We start from the raw sequence: 22898 nt of genomic DNA, 5'->3' as shown, positions 1-22898 counted from the left end.
TGCTGAGGAAGTGTTGGGAAGAGCCCTGGGCAGGAAGCTGGGTGTTTAGGGAAGAGCACTTCTCAGTTTGGTGCATAAGGTGGGTGGCTCTCCTTAGGTGTATGATCCCGTGGACTAACTGGACTCCTCACGACCCCAGGGGCTCTTCTTTCAGCAGAGAGTCCCAGAGACAGCTGCACTGCCACTGGCTTTCTTTCTTTGAGGTTAATGAGCTGCAGCTTCTCAGAGACTATGCTCAGACACTGTGTTTGCAGTGTCAGCCACATTGGAGAACCAGCACGCCCAGAGGTTTGTCTTGTCTCCCTAGTTAGACAGGTTGAGCTTTGGAGCAGTGTCTGGGGCTGTTCCCACATCTCCCAGGTTTCAGGAGGCCTGAGGTTGGAGCTGCATGCCCTGGTGCTCATAAGGTATTCATTGACCAGTAAGCATAGCATGCAGGTCTGTGACTAGATTCTGGAGACCCCATGCCTGCTGAAACCACGAAACTTTACCTGGGTGACCTGACGTATTAACTAATTGTTTCTCTCACCATGGTGCTTCCTCTGGACTGGGAGACCCAGTCTGTTGGGTTTTGGGGCCCACATTCAGTCTGGGAATGTGATCACAGCCCAGAGGCGGGGGTCTAGGGGCTGGAGCCTGCAGATCTGCAGGAACAGTGCAGTCACTGCTGCCCTGCTTATCAGATATAGTTTATGATCAGAGCCTCCACCTTGGATCCTACCTCGTGATACTCACTTTTAATTGCACCATGCTGCTGCACCAAATTCCTCTAAGCAGCCATTTCTTTTTCCAGAAAAAGGTGCAGAGAGTCTTCAAGCCTTGGTTGCACTGTAAATGTTCAGTTTTCTTTGTGAAGAATCAACAACAGGAGCCTTTTTCAGCAGTGGTAGAAAGAGCCTCCATGCCAAAAAAAAAAAAAAAAAAAAAAAAAAAAAAAAAAAAAAAAAAAAAAAAGCATCTGCAATGTAAACATATAGTGTGCATGTGAGATTGACTTCAACAATTCCTCTTTGTAACAAGACTTGAATATGTAAGAGAGTCAAAGCCCTTTACATACAGAAACATAAAGCCAAGTACTATGATTCATTTGAAACTTTGCACTCCAGGTCCAGGACAAGTCTATATAAGAATAAAATATGTATTCATGCTCAGACATTGCCCTTTTATTCACTATTTGAATTCAAATCATCAACTAGTCCACATACCTGAAAAAATGCATATGACCAGAAGTTAAGAAACAAAGTAGACTCAAGCTTCATGCTTATCTGTCTGTCTGCATTTCTTTCAAGTTAAGCTTCATTCTATCTCTTGATAAGACATGTATGTGTAAAGTCGGCATATTTATCAGTTTTGTTTTGGGTAAATATCCCTGAGATTTTGCTTTATAAAAGAAGGAGGCACAGGTAACCAGGATTTTGATGGAAGAGGACCTATGCAAGTGTTGGCTCTGTTGAAAGCATCATCTCACATCATGACAGTTCAGAAATAATTGTAGAATGGAATGATGCTCTGGGAATGAAGAGGAGGCATCAACCTTGCTTTATGAAGCACATCAGTACTGAGACCCAAGGAGAATTCCAGAAAAAAATGCTTCTGTGTTTTCTGAGCCCCACATGTTCCTTCAGGTCATGATTATCCTCTGGGCATCATGACAACTCCCATTGCTACAACTTCCAACCCCACATTCCTTGACAGAAACCATTTACAAACCATGACTTTAGACATTTGATCAAGATCCTTGTCCACATTTTGATGAAAATATCTTCATCTTTTTATGACTGTCTCAGTGTTTTGCATGATTTTCACTCTAATGTTCACACTTAAAGTATTTTTTCAGTCTCCAGATAAACTATTTTTGGGGGGTAGGCGATTAAGGTCTCCTATTAATGAATTACAAAGAATAGACTCGTCAATTATTTGTCTGCTTTTCAATTGTCTCAAAATCATCTTATTTGTGTAGAGAGGTTTTTGGCTACACACATGGATAAGCCATTAAAGGCTAGGCTCACAACCAAAGCTTTCAAAGTAGTCCAGAATCTTGTACTAGAAGCAATAATTTCCCTGTTTCAAATCCCTTCCATTTCTACATTGCAATCTGTGGAAATGTTGTGATAGATTGCTCTCCCTCAGTATGTGTAATATCACGTCAGTTATGTAGGGAACATAGTTCTTAAACTGGAAACCCTATGCCAGTAGTGATGTCATTGTTTGTGTAAAACCTTCACTATGCAACATGATTGCTAGTAATCATTTGGGTTTTTCTTCTAATGTAGTAATAATGTTAACTTACTTTAAAACATACCAGTGGTGAGCAAGAATTGTGAACATTGTGACATAAATAATTGTAGCTGATATCCACAGCTAATTGCATCTTGTCACTGTATCAAAGAACTCTAAACAGCCATTTTCCCCCAGAAAATGGTTCATGTTCTCCACAATTATTCAACAGAGGGAGAATCTACAGAGCTTGTTTGTATTGTAAATGTTCTGCTTTCTCTAAAAAGAATCAACAGTAGGAGCCCATTTTAGCAATGCTAGGAAGAGCCCCCATGCAAACAAAAGCATCTGCATTGTACAACATGTAGTGTGGATACAAGATTGACTTCAACAATCCCTCTTTGTAACAAGCCTTGAGTATATGTGGGTAGTCAAAGCACTTTACACAGACAGAAATGTAAAACCGAGTTCTATGAGACACTTGAAACTTTGCCATCCAGGACAAGCCTGTATGGGAGTAAAACGGCTTGGACTCCTGTTCATGCTGTTTCCATCAAAACAAATGCATCTCCATATGCATTTGTTATGCAGCATATTATCAGGGCTAGGATGGTGCCTTCAAGTCGCATGTATTCACGTGCAGGGACACACACGTGTGCCGTATACAGTGGTCCTGGCTGCACTAACTCCTTCCAGCTGGCAGTGGGTTATTCAGCTCCACAGCTGTCACTCACTAAACTTAGAGTAAGTACATCCAAGTCTCTGAAAATCATTAATCTGACCCTCCATGAATATGCGGCCTCTGAGCTTGGGGAAGCTAGATCAAAGAGAGAACAGACTTCCCTGGGGAACTTCGGGGATTTTCATGTAGGAAGACCCACAGCAAAGGGATCACCCCATTTCTTTTAAGTCTTTACACACGAACATGCAGTCCACCCATGATACAGATGCTGAATAGCAAACGGAATGAATCACAGTCTACATTTTCAAAAACTGTGGTTTGTTCATAAATGTGAAAATATTTTCTGTAGGTAGAAACTGATCTGTAAGTACCACATTTGTTCCTCTTCTCGGTGTTGTGAGTTTTCTGTCCCAAGCACAGCTGCAGCAGTGGGGGAAATTGCCTTGTGGATCCTGTCCACCTCTTGTTCTGTCTCTGGTAACTCACTTCTTCATCAGTGGTCCCTGCTATAGCTAGATTTAACATCCCCTAGAGAAAGGATGGTGGTTCATGGAGACAATATTTGGGGCACAGTTTGGTATCCTTCCTAGAAGAAGCACAGTTCACTATCCATCCTAGAAATGTCTTCTCAGCATCACCAAGTACATTACAAAGAGAAAAAAGTGTGTGGTCTGTGTTTGAGAACTTTCACAAGAGAGTTCCCAGAACCAGCAGGGGGTACTGTAGATCCACCATTTCTCTAAGAAGGGCAGCTGAAGAATAAAAATATTTACTGAGAAATTCAAACAGCTGTGGACTTCATTCCCAACACCATGACATTCAGAGATCATGGTGCAGTTTGACATGTACCATTTCCATGCGACAATCCTTGAGAGGTTATTAGTTAATAACATCCATCGTGAAGTCACCAAGATCCAAATCAGTTTCCTATTGTGACTGGATAGAATACTAGATTCATGAAAGACTTACAAATACAGGATAAAGATATTTGAGCCTCAGGATCCTGAGCAAAATGGGGAAATGTGTCCTAGAATCTCCAGCTAATAGAAGAAGTGTTCATAGTCCTGCTGATCCTTGGATTGGGACAAACAGCAGCTCCAAAGCTGTGTAAATGTTTGATGGTGTAGGATGGTCAATGTGCCATCTCAGCATATGGTTGACCCTAAGGAGAGTCAGGTGGCCCTTGAACCCTTGGTGTGATTCACATTAAGGAACATGGATATGGTGACTAACTCAGTGGGAAGGAAGAGCTGTCTGCACAGGTGCCAGGATGAAGCAGGAAATGGATTTCCTCAGCTCCTGGACCTCACCATAGCACTGACTACCTTAAGACACTGGGCGAGCCACCGGGAAGCCTGGCCATGGGCTTGAGTGGATTGATGGATCCTCCTAAGCATCAGCAGAACAAACTATATAGAGAAATTTCAGGACAGAGCCACCCTGGATGCAGACACAATGTCCAACACAGCCATCTACTTGTCCTTTGTTGGAAATCTAGGATGACTCCATTCTCTAGCTGCCGTGAACAGAGCATGAAGGACATGCTGTGAGTAAACATGGAAGTGCAAGTGTCTGTGAAATGAGATGTAGAGTCATTTGGGTAGATGCTCTGGAGGGATGTAGCTGGGACACAGAAGAGCTTCTTTTCTTCTTTTTTGATGAATCGTCTGAACACGTCTCCACAGTTACTACCCAGTTTACACTTTCATCACTGATGAGCACACATGTTCACCACACCCACGCTCTCATGTGTATTCTTTCTTATTTCATCTGACTGAGGTCAAATTAGAACTCGAATCTTTTTCTTTTTTCTTTTTATTAATTACAGTTTAATCACTTTATATCTCTCCTGTGGCTCCTACTCTTCTTCCCTCCCAATTTTTCCCAGCTTCCACTTTTCCACCCATGCCCCTCCCCCAGTCCACTGATAGGGGAGGTCCCCCTCTCCTTCCTTCTGATCCTAGTCTATCAGGTCTCATCAGGAGTGGCTGCAGTGAGGACAGGAGCTCCACAAGGAGAGCAACAGAACCAAAAAATCTGGGCACAGGGGTCTTTTCTGAGACTGATTCTCCAACCAAGGACCATTCATGGAGATAACCTAGAACCCTGCACATATATAGCTCATGGCAGTTCAGTGTCCAAGTGGGTTCCCAAGTGGGAACAGGGACTGTCTCTGCCATGAACTGATTGGCCTGCTCTGTGATCACCTCCCTCTGAGGGGGAAACTTTAATCCTTTTTCATCTACTGTAAGCTAAGGACTTTGGTTGTAGTACACAGAGAAACCAACCTGAGCAGAAAATTCTCCTTGTTGACTATGTTTTGTAGTATAGGAAAGTCTGTGCACTTGAAGGAAGAGCAAAGACATGAGTGACCTCAGGCAGTGCACGGCCTTATAGTGGGCAGTATCGGCAGTCAGTGCCCATTAGTGCTGGCTGTCACATAGCCACCACCTTATTTCCAACTGAATTTGTGGCCTGATCCACAGAAAGACCTTGTCCCAGGTCAACATGGCCAAAGCCCATGGCTAATGATGACAGGCCCTAGTGGACCCTAGTTGTACTGCTAGTGGTCATTACATTTGTGTGTGTGTGTGTGTGTGTGTGTGTGTGTGTGTGTGTGGTTATACAACAGATGGTGCTGTTCTCAGCCTTGATTACAGAAGCTGCTATGTGCAGTGTGTAATGATTGATGCTGACATTCATGACTGCTCAAAGTGCTCAGAAATAATGACAGAACACTCAGCCATAAATGAGTCAACCTCTCACCCAAAAATGCAGGACCACCACAAAACAGTGAAAAGTAAGAATGTCAAATACAGACAATGGAGTTGAAAAACATCAGATTTTTATCTCCCGGAATTGATATGTTTTGTTGCACACAAGAACTCTCAGTAGGTGTATTTACCAGCACAAGACACACACAAATCAAACCAGTGAAAATCACCAAGGAGGGACTGTGAACTGACTGACCAGGCAAAGAGATCTACTTTCAAGGTAAGCAATATGAATTAATTCCCTTCAAATTGAATTTTGTAAGCTGACCCCTGAGGGTAACACATCTGTGACGTGGGGCATGTGTACTGACAAGAGTACAATAATTTAAAATCATATTACAAGCGGATGGGGAGGAACTCCTGAGAGCCCACCCCAAGCTCAGTGTCTATTGGTATTTGGTTACTAATGGACAAAATATAATTCCTTTTTTGGGAAGGTTTCTAGGGTTTCACTATTTATTAGAGATAGTCCTGCCTATGTGTGTATAAATGGTGTTAATTAGACTCATTGTGTTATTTGTTCATGAAACAAAAGAGGTCAGGATGTTTGGAGAGAGACCTACTGGGAGGTCCTAAGGGAACCAGAGAGCCATAGTGGTTATGCACAGGGTGATAGTACTAATGGTGACGGGTCATAACACATTTTACATATGATTACACATTCTGAAGAATTTTTATCTGTATGAAATACAGAAATACCAATTTTATGTGTTTAGAATTTTCACATAAATGTATTTTATATACTGTTCATATTTCCTCATAACTTCTCCTAGTCTATCTTTATTCTACTAGACAATTTTTATCATGTGTTTGCAAACATACTAGTGGATAACTAAGGAGTTTCTATGAACTACTAGCGAGAGATTCATTTAATGTCTGTGTTTCTGAGATGGCCTTAATTAATACAGATCTCTCTAGTTGAACCCATGTCCCCTAAAGTGATGTAAGTTTCTTATTCTTTTCTGGTGCCTTTATCTCCACAGGCGTCCACTCCCAGGTCCAGCTGCAGCAGTCTGGGGCTGAGCTGGGGAGACCTGGGGTTTCAGTGAAGCTGTCCTGCAAGGCTTCTGTTGTGTTATATTTTTATTATGCATAATATACGAGTATTTTATGTTATGTTATGTTATATTATATATTATATTATATACTGAAATGACAATGCTGTATTTAATCAATATTTAATACATAAATTATATTTTAAAAGTAATTTCTTATTGACAAAATCATTTGCTGACACATGTATAGTTTATTTCTGTAATATAGTTATTGTAGATAGTGCTGCAATAATCACTGATGTGTAAATATTCCTGAAGTATATTTACTTTTAGTCATTTGAGTGAGTTTTTCAGTACATAAGCTGTTGGAAAAGAAATTACTAATTGTATATAACTGAAGGATGGGAAGGGTGTGGGATGAACTTCCTCAGACAGGGTTAGGACTTGGACCTCAGCATCCTGCTGCCTGACCCCTGTGTTCCCTACTTCCTTCTTCTCCTGCTGGACTAGGTCCTTACCTAAGAAAGAGCCTGCTCATGAATATGCAAATCATGGGAGTTTGGGTAGTAAATAGAGGGATGTCCATGTCCCCAAAACATCAAATGTTCAGTGTCCTCTGCAGAGTCACTGGCTACACTGTCCCTCAGGATGGAATGGAGCTGGGTCATCCTCTTCCTCCTGTCAGTAACTGCAGGTAAGGGACTCACCAGTTCCAAATCTGAAGAGGAGACAAGGACTGAGGTGACAATGCCATCCACTCTGCCTTTCTCTCCACAGGTGTCCACTCCCAGGTCCAGCTGCAGCAGCCTGAGTCAGAGGTGGGGAGACCTGGGTCCTCAGTGAGGCTGTCCTGCAAGGCTTCTGGATTCACCTTCACTGATCATGCTGTGCACTGGGTGAAGCAGAGTCCTGGGCAGGGGCTGGAGTGGATTGGATGGATTTATCCTGGAAGTGGTAATACTGGCTATAACCAGAAGTTCCGGGGCAAGGCCACACTGACTGTAGACACATCCTCCAGCACAGCCCACATGGAGCTCCGCAGCCTGACAGCTGAGGACTCTGCGGTCTATTACTGTGCGAGAGATGCACACAGTGCTGCACCCACATCCTGAGTGTGTCAGAAACCTGGGGGAGCAGGAAGCTGCCCTGAGACTGAGAAGTTTGATTATTTGCTCAGAAATAATCAGAGTTTCCCTTTTTCTGTCACTTCTGGGTCTTATAGGGTCTATTTCAGCTTTTCTAAACTATATGAGAATGAAGTGATGCTGATTCAGGACTCTCCTAAAGTTTTTTACAGTTTTATGAGTCACCCTCTTCATTGACGTGTTTCCTTAATAAAACAAAACTGTGACAATACCCTACAATATAAATATCTTTTAAATCGAAGAGATTAGAACTTTTGCTTGGGTATCTAAGAATAAAATAAACTAGAATATTAGTTCAGCCAGTAATAACAATATGAATTTGACCAGTAAAAACAAATCATCAACACTTTAGCAAAGAAAAGCCCCTTTCATAGTTCAATTTGATTTTCCTAAAGCAATCAAAGGCAGTTTGATGATAATGGCCTCCGTAGATCCACTCCCCCATAGAGACACTTTACCTCTTCTATACAATCTAATTTTATTTCTTTATTTATTGTTCCACCTGATTATTAATTGCTTTTGGTAGCAGTAATTAAATTTCTTATTGTTTTAGGGTTGGATATGGAGCTGCCTAGGATACTGTGGAGTCCTCAGAATTTGGAGTCTAGTGCTTTGGCAACAAGCTGAGCTCCTGCTCAGACAGCATTGAGGCCAGAGCAGTGGGATTGCAAGATGAGGTCTGAGATGGCTTAGAGTATAAGAGTACTGGGTGCTCTTCCAAAGGTCCTGAGTTCAATTCCCAGCAACCACATAGCGGCTCACAACCCCATATAATGAGATCTGGTGCCCTCTTCTAGCATGCAGGTGTACATGCAGGCAGAACATTGTTTACATAATAAATAAACAAATTTTAAAAAGAGGACTAATCCTGGCATTAGCACCCATGCATGCTCATTCTCTTGTTTACTGAAATTGGATTGTGTTTGTCAATAATTATAGGTTGACATAATCTGAACCATTGAAAATGAATTTTACATTTTGCAGGTATCTTAGAGGTAGTATTTTGTTGGGGTTTGGTCTGGTGTTATGCATTCAATTGTTAATTACTGACTCCATGATCTGCTTACAGCTCAGACTAGCACATTCTCACATACACCAAATGATGTTGTATAAACTTTGCTCATCAATATCCTCTGTTTAAGAAAGAAGTTGCTGACTTGCTTATTAAAGCGCATTACTGGCATGCCTACAGGACAACTGTTAGAGAAAGAGCTGATTGTAATTCAAGAGAGATGTTTATTAGACAAAAATGGAGAGTAAAGACACCCAGGGACAGACTAAAAAATGCTTTGTTAACTCTAAATTTTCTTAACATTTGTGAAAAAGGAAGAACAGTAGCTCAAAGACACTGGGTTATAGAAAGAAAACTGGAGCATTAAATCAGGCCACTTACCATAAAGGATGTGTTGACAGCAGAATGGAAACCTGCAAGAGTTTTGACATGTTGACTTGGTTATGTTTATGTATCTACAGGGAATGAAATATATGTTTACCATCAAAACTTAAAAAGATTAGAATTGATCAGGGAAGACCTCCTTCTAGCTGAGATATAAATGTCTTTGCATAGCAAACTAATCTTTTTTTAATTAATTAGAGTTTATTCACGTTGTATCTCAGGTGTAGCCCCATCCCCAATCCCCTCAATACCACCCTACCTTCCTCTTCTTCTCCTTTGGCCTTCCCCCAGTCCAATGACAGGCGAGTTCTTCCTCCCCATCCACTTGACCATAGTCTAGCAGGTCTCATGAGGACTGGCTTCTTTGTCTTACTCCATAGCCTGGTAAGGCTGCTCCCCCTTCAAGTGGAGGTGATCCAAGAGCCAACCCCTGAGTTCATGGCGGGGATGGTCCCTGGCCCTATTTTTGGGTACCCTCTTGTATACTGAGCTGCCTTGGCTACTTCGGTGCAGGGGTCCTAAGTTATCTCCATGAATAGACCTTGTTTGGAGTATCTGTCTCAGAAAAGACCCCTCCCTGTGTGCAGATTTTTTGGTTCTGTTGCTCCCTTTGTGGAGCTCCTGTTCCCTCCAGTTGTTTCTATTTCTGTCTTCTTTTATAAGATTCCCTCTACTCTGCTCAAAGTTTGGCTATGCATCTCAGCATATGTTTTGATACCCTGCTGGGTGAAGTCTTGAAGAGGCCACCTGTGATAAGCTCCTGTCCTGTTCCCTGTTTTGTCTCTCTTCCAATGTCTGTCTCATTTGCCTTTGTGAATGAAGTTCCAAGTGGATCAAAGACCTCAATATAAAAACCGACACACTAAACCTGTTAGAAAAAAAAAGCGGGAAAGAGACTTGAACTCATTTGCACAGGAGACTACTTCCTGAACAGAACAACAGCACAGGCACTAAGATCAACAATTAACAAAAAGGGCCTCATGAAACTGAAAAGTTTCTGTAAAGCAAAAGACAATGCTGTCAGAACAAAATGACAGCCTACAGACTGGGAAAGGATCTTCACCAACCCTATATGTGACATAGGACTAATATCCAGAATATGTAAAGAACTAATGAAATTAAGAAGATTCAAATCAAGCAATCCGATTAAAAAACAGGGTACAGAGCTAAACAGAGAATTCTCAGTAGAGGAATACAGAATAGCAGAGAAACACTTACAGAAATTCTCAAAGTCCTTAGCCATCAGGGAGATGCAAATCAAAAGGACCCTGAGATTTCACCTTAACACCCAGCAGAATGGCTAAGATCAAACACTCAAGGGACATCATGTGCTGGAGAGGATATGGAGAAAGGGGAACCCTACCTCATTGCTGATGGGAATGTAAACTTGTACAACCATTTTGGAAATCAGTCTGGCACTTTATCAGGCAAACAGGAATAGTACTACCTCAAGACCCAGCTGTAATTCTCCTAGGCATATATCCAAAAGATGCCCAAGTACACAACAAGGACATTTGCTCAACCATATTCGTAGCAGCTTTATTTGTAATAGCCAGAAGCTGGAAACAACCAAGATGCCCCTCATTTGTGGTAAATTTACACAATGGGATACTACTCAGGAATTAAAAACAAAGAAATCATGAAATTTGCTGGCAAATGGTGGGTTCTAGAAAAGATCATCCTGAGTGAGTTATCCCAGAAGCAGAAAGACACATATGGTATATACTCACTTATAAGTGGACATTAGACATATAATATAGGATCATCATGCTAAAATCTGTACACCTAAGGAAGCTAAGCAAGACAGAGAACCCTGGGTAAGATGCACAATCTTCATTCTGAAAGGCAAATTAATCTTATTGGCTACCTGGTCCTCATGGTGTAGAAATGTACCTATAATACTACCTTTAAGAGTTGGTTTATTTTCAGAGCAGAAGGTCAGATAATAATGAAGACAAAGCAAGTATCCCTGGAGATTCAGTCTCATAGACTACCTCACTTACTGTTTCCTAAGAATATACATACAGATGAAAGTCAAAAGAGCTAGTTCACATGATCGATCCCAGGGAGACTAGACAAAAATCCCTCAGAGACAGAACAGGAAATGATACAGCTAGCTTTTCCAGCATCTGCTCAATATCCTAATTTTTTAAGGGTACTTAAAGCAGTGTTTTTTTTGTTTGTTTGTTTTGTTTTGTTTTATTTTCCCACAAACAGTAAGAACACGACACTCCAATTTCCAAGAGGGGGGGGTGGATGCTTTTGGTCATTTGGTAGGTTATGAATTGGACATGATAAGAAGAAATAAAAAACAAGTTGAAGGTTGGAATCAGGGATCTCTTTCTCCCCTCTATCCTTCTTTTTCACTTATTCATATCTTCTCTAAAGGAGGTAAAAAGGAAATGGTAGAAAGGAAGGCACGTACAGTTATAGGACAAAAGGTAGATTACTGAATCTACTAGTGTCCAATATTATGTATTGGTATGGATTAATGGATATTGATATAGATTTAAGATTGTTTTCTTCAACCATTGCTTAATATATTGTACATATGAAACTTATTTGAAAATGTGGTGTAAAGTTCTAGTTTTATTAAGGCTAACTATTGCAAATAGTTCAGGATGATTGGAAGTGAAAATTAGTACTTTAGTCTCCTATAAATAATCTTACTTGTAGTCTTGTTAGATACTAGTTTAGTTATTTCGAGAAATGAACTTTATTTGGTCTCTTGAATATGTTCACAATGTTAAATGGTTACAAGGTTAGATAGTACATAGCTAGAAACAACCAACATTGTTCTAGATAGATGGATGGATGGATAGATAGATAGATAGATAGATAGATAGATAGAAGTTTTTCAAACAGTTCAGAGATCTACAGAACATTGCACTTAAACATACTTTAATAATAAAAGGCTTTTCTGACAGAGAGAAACATCTGCTCCTGGTAGCACATCTAATCTACTTCAAAGAAGATGATGGGCATCATAGGAAAACATGTGGCAAGACAGCCACTGGAGCAAAACCTGTCCTTCAACTGCTGATAGCTGTCTGTCTGAGCAAAGTGAACAAGCAGGGCACGGGGAAATTGACTGTCCAAGTGGTCAGGCCTTCAAAACTCCTGTGAAACAAAAATGCCTTTCAGATATTCTGGGCCAGTAGGCTGAAGCTTGGATGATCCAAGGACACAGAGAAATATCTGGTGACTGTCCAGGAAGTCAACTGTCTGTCATGTCTATACTTCTGGAAGCTGTTTCCTCTACATTTCCTACATACTTAGGTAATATTTTTTTCTAAGGTCTCTGATGGTGTAGAAGACTAGACAGTCTTAGTCTACCACAATTAAGCTCAGTTGTTTAGGGACAAAGACAATGTTTTAGGTCTAAAAGGATGTTTTAATGTTGAAATTGATTCTTCTTTCAAGTTTCAAGAAAGTGATTTAGGTACAGAACTTTGGACTCACCAGGATAGGACAGGTAATGGAAAACTCTTTCCAAGGATGCCACATATGAATAGATGGGACATTGTAAATGTAATTCTTACTTGATAATTATCGTAATTATTCTTATTGCATTAGTTTATTAATGTTAGAGAAAAAACATTTTAAATTTTTAATAAAACTTTATTCATTACAATTTATTCACTTTATATCTCCGCTGCAGCCCCACACTCCTCCCTTTACAATCTGCTCTCCTTCCCTCATCTCCTCCCATGCTGCTTCCCCTGTCCACTGATAGTGGAGGACCTCCTCCTCTTCCATCTGACCCTAGCCTATCAGGTCTCATCAGGACTGTCTTTCCTAGTCTTTGTATATGGAAAGCAATTCTGTTAAGAAAGAGGAGGATGTGTAATGGAAGTTTTGGTATCATGCACTTCAGGCCACTGTGTTGAATGAGACTCTACAGTGTCCTGGGGATGCATCAGCCAAGTGGCTGTAAGACCTTGGGTCAAGGACTTTTTATTTCTGCTGGATCCCTGCTGAGCACATGATACTAAGTGCCTACTTCACCAGGTAAAGTGGACAGAAATTTCTTTTCCTCCAAGGCCCACTGCTCTTCTTCTGTCCTCTATACTATACAGAATATCAAGACCATCGTAAATACGAATTTTTCCATTTACCCAATCATTATTTGTTTTTATATGTTGGAATTTTTTGTGTTCTTTAAGACATTTTTTAAATTATACTTTATTTACTTTGTATCCCCCCTCTAATTCCCTCCCTCTTCCCCTCCCAACCCCTTCCTTCCTCCCCCTTCTCCACACACTCCCCTCCCCAAGTCCATTGGAAGGGGAGGGTTTCTTTTTCTTCCTTCTTATCCTAGTCTGTTGGGGCTCATCGGGAGTGGCTGCACTGTCTTCCTCTGTGGCCTGGTAAGGCTGCTCCCCCCTCAGGGGGAAGTGATCAAAGAGCAGGCCAATCAGTTCATATTGTAAATTCAGTTTTTAAAATATAAGCCACACAGTCAGGGTAGAAAGGAAAGAGGGTTTCTCTTACCTGTGAATTTGAGGTGACCATCAACAGAAAGACTAAAACAGGTGTGATGTTGGGTTGTTGTTAGTTCAACCTATGTTGAATTTACAGACTGTTTGAAATATCAGCGACCTTTAAAAACACCCTCCTGTCTCTACCAACTGGAAAGTAGGGATTGGCCAGAAAGCAGGGGATCATCACCTTCGGTCCACTGTGTTGAAAGAAACTCTTCAATGTACTGGGGATGCATCAGCCAAGTGGTTGTAAGACCTTGGGTCAAGGACTTTTTATACCTGCTGTTTCCCTGCACAGCACATGACACTAAGTGCCTCCTTCACCAGGTAAAGGTGGACAGAAATTTCTTGTCCTCCAAGGCCCACTGCTCTTCTTCTGTCCTCTATAATATATAGACTGTCAAGACCAACATAAATTCTGTTTTTAAAATATAAGCCACTCAGTCATGGTAGAAAGAAAAGAGGGTTTCTCTTACCTGTGAATTTGGGGTGGTCATCAACAGAAATACTGAGACAGGTGTGATGTTGGGTTGTTGTTAGATTTGAGCAAGCTGGGCCCATGCAAGGTGGTATCACATGGTACAAGCTCTATTTCTCAAGGAGAAACAAAGCTTCTGTTATCCACAAAATCCACCTTACATCCGCCATGATGTATCACAGTGACACATGATTGCTCGGCCAATCTTCCTACCGTATAAGGGACTGACAGACTTTAATACTCTCAATAAACATTTCATCCAACCTCTACATGGGATAAACACGGAAGGACAAGTCGGTTACCCTGTATTATCATTTTCCAATGACATCAGGTTCATATAATCAACAGCACTGATAAATATTTTTTCCATGAGGCAGCAAAAGGGAAAAACAAAATAAATTAGTTGTGCAGAGCCTCAGAATCATGTGTAGCATTCGGCTGGCAAGGATCTTTCCTGACACTGCACAGAGTTTTTTCCTTTGAGTTAACCACATACAATCCCCAGGAGACCATGTCCTGTGTCAGTCAGAACCCTTGTCAAGAAGGACACCAGACCTGACAGAGATCACTGCAGTTAGTTCCTAAAATCCATGTTGCTCTCCTGGGAAGCTACAGAGAGATGATACAGTCCATAGGCCCTCTCAGTCACTACAAAGGCATAGAAGAATGAATACCTCAACTGGAAAACAAGGACCTGACAATCTTGTTTCATGGAGACAAAATTGCAAGGCTCATAATTCTGACAGCCATATATATGAGAGTTTATATAAATAAGAGCATATATGTATACATTATATATATATGCATATATATACATATATATGAAACTATACATACACATAGATGTATACATATGTAATATGCCTCTTTTATCTCAACTAACTAGTTTTGGAATGATATGAATTCACTCACATGTGAGAATTGCAGTGTTCGTTTGTTTTTTAATTACATTTGTGTGGGGTAACTTTTTTACAGCCTTTAACCTAAAAGGGGCATGTGCTGTGATGAAATCTGTTTCCCAAGACATCTATAAGAATCATCCCATTTTTTCATCCTTTCTGCTAGTCTGAATATTTTTATCGTGAAAGAATCCAACATTGTTATTTTTGGTAGGCATGTTATAATTTCTGTTATTTTGTTGTTCATGGTGTTTTCTTAGAACTCTGGATCAACTCTTCTGGAGTTATTTATTCATTTCTTTTTACCATTACCATGTTCATTCTCTTCAGGTTGAGCATTCCGTTATTTATGATTCTGGGTGAAACTGGGTTAAAGAATATATGTTTCTTTACCCATTTTTTTTAAAATGTGGAAAGTCTTTATTTTTCCCTCAATTTTGACATACAGTTTTGCTGTATGAAATTGTCTGTGTTGGCAGCTGTTCTTCAAGAACTTTGAGTGCATCTTTCAAGGCCTGCCTGACTGCAGGTCTTTCTGTTGAAGGTTCAGGTGCTATTCTGATGGATATAACTTTATAGGTGACTTGAGCTCTATTATAATTTTCAAAATTATTTCCTTATTCTCTTTTTATTATTAAACTAAAATACATCATGAAAAACTTCTTTCCTGTTCCTAATTGCTATTCTATAGTCCCTTTGATGTTCTGCTCTCTTCTTGTTTTCACAATAATTTTTAGTGATATTCTGAATTACAGCTGTAAAAACTCCATTTTTATCTGAGACTCCTACATTTGAAACGGTTTGTTGAGTCTTTTTTTCCTTTTGTTCAAATCATCTTTATTTTCTTGGTGTTGTTGTGGACAATGTTTAGGAAGGAATTAGTTATGAGAGAGTTGACACATTATTTTCTTTTGTTCCACTGGTATCCAGGATGATAGTTTATATGAACAGACACTATCTAAGGACCAGAACACCCCTTGATTGTCTTCTTCTGTCTTGAATTCTTGTGCATCTCTCCAAGTCTGGTCGCTTTATTTTGGGTAAGCTCTGTAGGGTGTGTAGTCATGAGGCTTTTAGAGTCAGGAGACACAGGCCTTTAAGATCCTTGCTCCTGTAAGGTACAGTTACAGTTGGAGGTATAGGGATGAAAGATTCTGGAAAAGCCATGAAGTCTAGCAGCACTTGGAGGCAAGAACTTGGAGAGTGGGAAGCCTACCTGATAAGCAAGAACCGTGTCTACTGAGAAGTTCAGCGAAGTAATGCCATGGAGATGGCTGCCTAAGATGTGGGAAGGAGCAGAGACACCATGATGGGAAGGGGAGGGAGGTCATAGAAAGAGAGTAGGCTGTGGAGTTGTTAGGAGATGGACCAGCATCATTCTGGACTCACATTCATTGGTCAGCCCTGAATATAGAATGTTTAATGTTGTGTAGAGAAGGTAAGTGTCTGAAGGGCCATGTGGATCTTTTATGTGTGTGTGTGTGTGTGTGAGAAAGAACAGAAGTAGATGTTGCTAACAGAAGGGTAAGTTTTAAGTGTTTGTGGGACAGGAGGATATGACATGGAGAGAAACAGGCCTACCAGGAACCTTAGGGAAGACACAGAAGAGGTGGGATGGGGAGGAGGTGGCCTGGGCCTGCATGGAGGTAAGGGGAGGTCAGCGCTATATGACTAAAGTGGTAAACAGAAGTCTCAAAGTGTTTTTATTATTAATCAAAGAACAATCTCAGAATTTATCTTTGTGTAATTAAGTTAATTTATTTTTGTAAGGCTCACACTTTGAGATTTATGGATGGAATATTACACTGTTGAGGTATGTCCTCAGCAATATTTGATTAATTCGATTTAATATATGTGTTCATGATTCAATGAACTGTATACAATGAGCCCTAAAATATCTGAGACACCAGAAACAACACTCAATTTTGTCTGCCCAAGTTTCTGCACTACCCTGTTTTTAATGTTTTAATTATGTACCTCATCTTTTTTTCCTATGAGAATGTGTGATAATTTCTGCTAAGAAATCAGAGGAGTTGACATGTCAAAGCATGACAAATTAAGGCTGAAATTTGATATTACTATTTATAAATAAAATTCATATGAAGCAGTGATTCATTTTTCTCCCTTTCATTTTTTCTTCTCATTCTTCTTTGAGACACTTCATGTATCCCAAGCATAACTACACATATGACCCTCCTGTTTCCACCTCTTCTTTGTCCATGCAGTGCTGGAGGCAGACACATGGCTCAGGCAGGAAAAAAATAAAGTTTTTTTTTCTACCAGCTGAGTTAAGTACTCAGGATAATAGTGATAGTTTGATGTCATAAACACCACCTTTACCCTTATTTAATCACAGACATCTGCATCATTAACTGTGTTCTCAAAGGCTCCCACCCCTCAGCTCATGATATAGCACAGAGATATGCAAATAAAGTTCCCCTCTGCTCATAAAAACCAGCTGTGATGCCACAGCTCTGACAAAGGCCGGTGGCTAATATTCATTGATCAGCCCTGAGTACAGAACATCCGACATGGAGTTGGGACTGAGCTGGGTTTTCCTCGTTCTTCTTTTAAAAGGTAATTTATGATAAGAGATACTGAGTGTGTGAGTGGACGTGAGAGGGACCGTGGACCTTGTGACGGTTTACTAAGAGGATTCTGTGTTTGCAGGTGTCCAGTGTGAGGTGCGGCTGGTGGAGTCTGGCGGAGGCTTGGTGCGGCCCGGAAGTTCCCTAAAACTCTCCTGTGCAGCCTCTGGATTCAAGTTCAGTGACTACTGGATGCACTGGGTCCGCCAGGCCCCAGGGAAGGGGCTGGAGTGGGTTGCTCTAATTAAATACAAACCTGATAATTATGGAACAGTATATGCTGAGTCTGTGAAAGGCAGGTTCACCATCTCTAGAGACGATTCCACAAGCAGCCTCTACCTGCAGATGAACAGCTTAAGAGCCGAGGACACCGCCTTTTATTACTGTGCAAGAGACACAGTGAGGCACCTTCAGTGTGAACCCAGGCAAAAACCTTCTTGCAGGAACACTCAGGACCGGTAGGGGGAGCACAACACCAGGTGCAAGGTGTCGATTCAGAGCTCATTATATACCAATAAGAAATACACCAAACCTTTGGCAGAGTACAGGGAATCACAAGAAAGATGGGGGGTTAGTCTGATGGGGAAAGGATAGGAGCTCCACAAGGACCAAATATATCTGGGCACAGGGTCTTTTCTGAGACTGACATTCAACCAAGGTCCATGTATGGATATAACCTAGAACCTCCACTCAGATGTAGCCTGTGGTAGCTCAGTAACCAATTGGTTTCCCAAAGTGAGGGGAATAAGGACTATTTCTAACAGGAACTCAATGACTGGCTCTTTGGCCTCCCCACCCCCGAAGGGAGGAGCAGTCCTGTTAGGCCACAGAGGAGGGCTTTGCAGCCAGTCCTGAAGATACCTGATAAAACAGGATCAGATGAATGGGGAGGAGGTCCCCCCTATCAGTGGACTTGGAAAGGGGCACGGTGGAGATGAGGGAGGGAGGGAGGGACTGGGAGGGAATGAGGGATGGGGACACAGCTGGGATACAGAGTTAATAAAATGTAAGCGATAAGAAAAAAATAAAATTAAAAAAAAATAAGAAATACAAGTAAGACCTCCCTCTGCTCAAAAAAAACAGCCTTGTACCTCTGAAAGAGGAAGGAAGCCTTGGATTGTTGGCTCCTGCCATTCAGTGATATCACTGAACTCATACCTCTGAGCATGACAGTTGAATTGAGCTGAGATTTCCTTTTTTTTTTGTTTTTTTAATCATAAATACATTTTTTTGAGAAATTTTTTATGTGAATACTGTATCCACCAATGTTTCCACTCAACTTACTCTCACATACATCCGTCACTTCTCAATTTCAGGTCTTCTTCGCCCTTAATTAATAGTTTACTGTGAGTGTGCTCCTGTGTGTTTAGTCTACTCAGCACAGGCATTGTTCTGCGTATGTACAGGTGTTCAGAGAAGTCCATTCGGGATTGAATGAACTACTAGGGAGCTTGTCCTTGAAAACCACTGATTCCCCACTCTCAGCAGCCATTGCTACCTGTAGCTCTTCATTTAGGGGCTGGGACTTGTGAGACGTCCCCCTGCACTCTGCATCTAGATTAGGAAGCAATATGAGAGTTCATGTGTGCAGCATTCCTGTGTTACAGAGGAGATGCCTTCTCACAGTGCTTTCTTAGTCCTCTGGATCTTGGGATCTCTCTGCCCCCTCTTCCAGGAAATTCTGTGAGCCGTAACTGTAGGCTTGCACTGAAGCAGGTTTAGCTGTATTTGGACATCCCAGGGTCACTCTTGTTCTCTGCATAACCAGAATATATGGCGTGAATAAATCTATCTTCATTAAAAATAGAAAAAGACATTATCTTTGCCCAGAATAACTGTAATAATGAGTTCTGTAACTCTTCACTTACAAGTACTTGGTTAGTCTTACTGTAACAAGCACTATCTCCCTCCTATTTAATGGGTCTGAAATGAAATTAGACTTTGGCATGATACTCCTGATACTCTTGATACTCCAAATACAAAAGTGCTGTTACTTTGGATTTAGGGCCAGATCCTGTTTTGCTTCTAGGCTTCAGGGCTTCGTGTGTCTATTGATCGCTTTTCTCCCCTAACCGTCTGTACAGATCTTCTGGTGGTAGGAGAGCTTGTCCTCGCGGCAAGAGGATTCCAGGACTGTCCCAGCTATGTTCTTCCAAGTCCTTTGTCCACAGTGCCTGGTGTCTTCAAAAATAAGAATTTACCTTCAGGTTCTGGAAGACAGCAAAGATCACAATCCATTTTAGATTTCTTGTCTTCCTTGATTACTTCAGGTTATATATAGGAATATAAAGATTTGGAGATGGATCTGGGTGTAATGGCACATGCCTTTAATCCCTGCACTAGCAGAATCAGAGGCAGGCAGATATCCATGAGTTCTAGGGCAGCCTGGTCTATAATGTGAGTCCAGGAAATCCAAGGCTACAGACAGAAACCTATAGGTTAAAAAAAATGGAGATGAAATATACAAACAAGAAGGAATTTATGGTGTTTTATTTCTGGGCCTGGATTACCCCATTCACTAAGATATTTCCCAATTTCATCAATTTAACTACAAATTTCATTATTTTATCTTTCTTTACAGATGAATATAATTTCATTCTGTGCATGTGCCGTATCTTCATTATCATTCATCAGAGTACATGCAGTTTGTTCCATTTCTTAGCTGTTGTGCATAACACCATGCAGAATCAAACATGTCTAATTACCTTGTTATAAAGTACAATATGTGGTCATTTGTCTGTATGCCAAGGAGTGGTATGTGTGGTTCATGTGAAAATCAATTTTCAGATTTTTGAGAATTATATTTGCTACTTTCATATATTAAATTTGATTGCTGACACTTAACCCATTTTCTCTTAAGTAAAAATGCCGGAATTTGCCCCCAACCATGACTAATATGTGTAATTTACTCTCTTAATTAACATATTTTTTATAATGTTACAGAAATAAAAAACAAAACAAAACAAAACCTTTCTTATCCTAGGTATTACTTTCTCCAAGGCATCTACTTCCCTGCTCATGACAGAAGGACACACAGAGAAAGCTGCACTGTGTTCATGAAAAGCAGCCCAGGCATGAGCCACAGCTGTGGCAGAGGACCCCAGGCCTAGATCCCCAGGTCTTCCCAGTCAGTGGTCAGCACTGACAGTGGACATCAGTAAGAGGGAGGGTGGACACATGTGACTGACTCTGAACATGATTCTCTGGGACTGGAAGTGTATGGTGTGAGGTGCAGCTTGTGGAGTCTGACTGATGCTTGGTGCAGCCTTGAATTCCCTGAGACTCTCCCCCTGCATCCTCTGGACTTGCCTTCAGTGATTACTGTATAAACTGAGTCTTGACACCTCAGGAAAGGATCATCAGTTGTTTGACTTTATTAAAAACCCAGTTAGTGGTGTCACTTCAGAATATGCTTCCTCTGGGAAAGGAAGATTCCCCATTTCTAAAGATGATCCCAAAGCAGTGCCTACCTCATCCTGAACACCACGAGATCTGAGGACATATTGTCCTATTTCAGGCATGGTGATGGGACATCATGGGGGCCAGGACACAAGCTTTGATGAAAGATACTCAGGATCAGTAGGTATGTCTCAGCACACAAGTTGAACCGTTTTTCATCTAGATCAACCCAAAAACATGTATATACAGAACTGAGCTGTTTCTCTGGGATGCCTCTGTTTCTGATGATTTCTTAGGGATCAGATTCATATTTAATGTTGTAGGAACCTGTGTTATCATGAAAGTGAATAATCATGGATGTTAAGTATTTTTAATAATATGATACAATTCACAAAAAATGCAGAAGTCACTGGTGAGGGCAGAAATTACTCTGTCTGGAAGCTAAAAGGCCAAAGAATCTCCTAAACCTGGGTACCCCTTTCCATCTTGAGACTCAGAACATGACCTAAGTGGGATTCTCTGAGTAGGTCAGTGTAAAACTACAATAAACCTAATCTAGGTAGGGAGGCAAATGGCTCAGAATCTGTAACAATGAATTTATGGTTACTCTTCCTGATAAGATTCAAGAACACCTGAGGTGATTGCTTTTGGTCAAAAACATAGAGAATGGGTAGTAGAAGAAGGTATTCATAAACATAACTATAGTCACATCGTACCTTATAGAAACTAGTATTCTAACTGACAATAATGATCTTTTGCTTTTTGTATTAATGATTACACTTTGGATACACACTTATTAGGCAGATATCTCTGTATACATTTTTCTCTTCTGGTCCTTTATCCTGTGTTATAAAATCAAGTTAATATTGATACTTAAGTGTTTTAAATTTGTAGTATTTTATTAGTTTGTGGAACCTAAAAAGAGTAAGTGTACTTCAGGTAACATTCCTATTATTTTGGAAGAATTCATTCGAGCAATTTACTTCTGTGTGTGTAGGGCTGTCATGTGAGGAGAATCATGAACTTTCCACTGTCAGAGTCTAATGTAAGTGTGACAGGAGGGAATGGTTTGTGTCGAATTAATAAGGCCTGGATTTGTGATGGTTGGTTTCAATTTGCAATTGAAAACATTTTATATCAACACAGGAAAGGCACTCTAAGGAACATCTACAAAGATATTTCCCCAGAGAATTAGCTGAGAGGAGAAGACCCGCCCTTAAGGTGGCCTTCCCACAGGCGATCAGATGTGTGAACTGAGTCGCTGTCTGAGTGACCTGCCTGCCCTTGTTTCCTCCATCTATTGTTGCTCCTGATGCTCCCATCCACCCTTGATGTCCGACTTCACCTTCTCCAGCATTCCAACAAGACTGAACCATGACATTCCAGGAGGCTCCAGGCCTCCAGCGCTGCTCTGAGCCTGTTGAGATCCAATTTCATGGCCCACACCCCTTCTACATTCTCTTTCTTTCCAGTGTGCAGACTGTTGGACTATTGAGGAAATCCTGTGAAGGTGGAAGTAACCAGGGTCAGTTCCTGAGGATGCTCCCAGTGTACAAAGGACGTTACCTCATACCGACTGAAGAACTTCCCTGACTTTCTTAGGCCAGAGCAGTGTTAGTGCTTCATCTGGGAATACACGGAAAACTGACAGGTCTGTGATCATTGTGTCCACACGATCTTCTCTCTGACCCACTGTCCTCCCATAAAAATTTGCATACACCCAAAAGGTTCTCTGCCGTAGTAGAACAAAGACACTTGCTCAACTACTTTATAGCAGCTTTATTCATAGTAGCCAGAATCTGGAAATAACCTAGATGTCCCCCAGTCAAAGAATGGATAAT

The 22898-nt window shown here is 41.0% G+C and overlaps 2 gene segments (V, D, J or C); both read left to right on the top strand.

The window, feature by feature from the left end:
* The first annotated feature begins 7282 nt into the window (after positions 1 to 7282).
* Positions 7283 to 7780, top strand: LOC110558259 (Ig heavy chain V region 108A-like). The segment is given in 2 exon segments: positions 7283 to 7362; positions 7446 to 7780. Coding segments are annotated over 2 exon segments (381 nt in total).
* Positions 7781 to 17555: 9775 nt separating this feature from the next.
* On the top strand, positions 17556 to 22650 carry LOC132655366 (immunoglobulin heavy variable 3-74-like). The segment is given in 3 exon segments: positions 17556 to 17647; positions 17741 to 18116; positions 22530 to 22650. Coding segments are annotated over 3 exon segments (543 nt in total).
* The last annotated feature ends 248 nt before the right edge of the window (positions 22651 to 22898 follow it).

Source organism: Meriones unguiculatus, chromosome 7 (genome assembly GCF_030254825.1).
Source record: "Meriones unguiculatus strain TT.TT164.6M chromosome 7, Bangor_MerUng_6.1, whole genome shotgun sequence".
Lineage (NCBI taxonomy): Eukaryota > Metazoa > Chordata > Mammalia > Rodentia > Muridae > Meriones > Meriones unguiculatus.
Note: the sequence above shows the minus strand (reverse complement) of the source record. Positions and strands in the feature narration are given on the sequence as shown.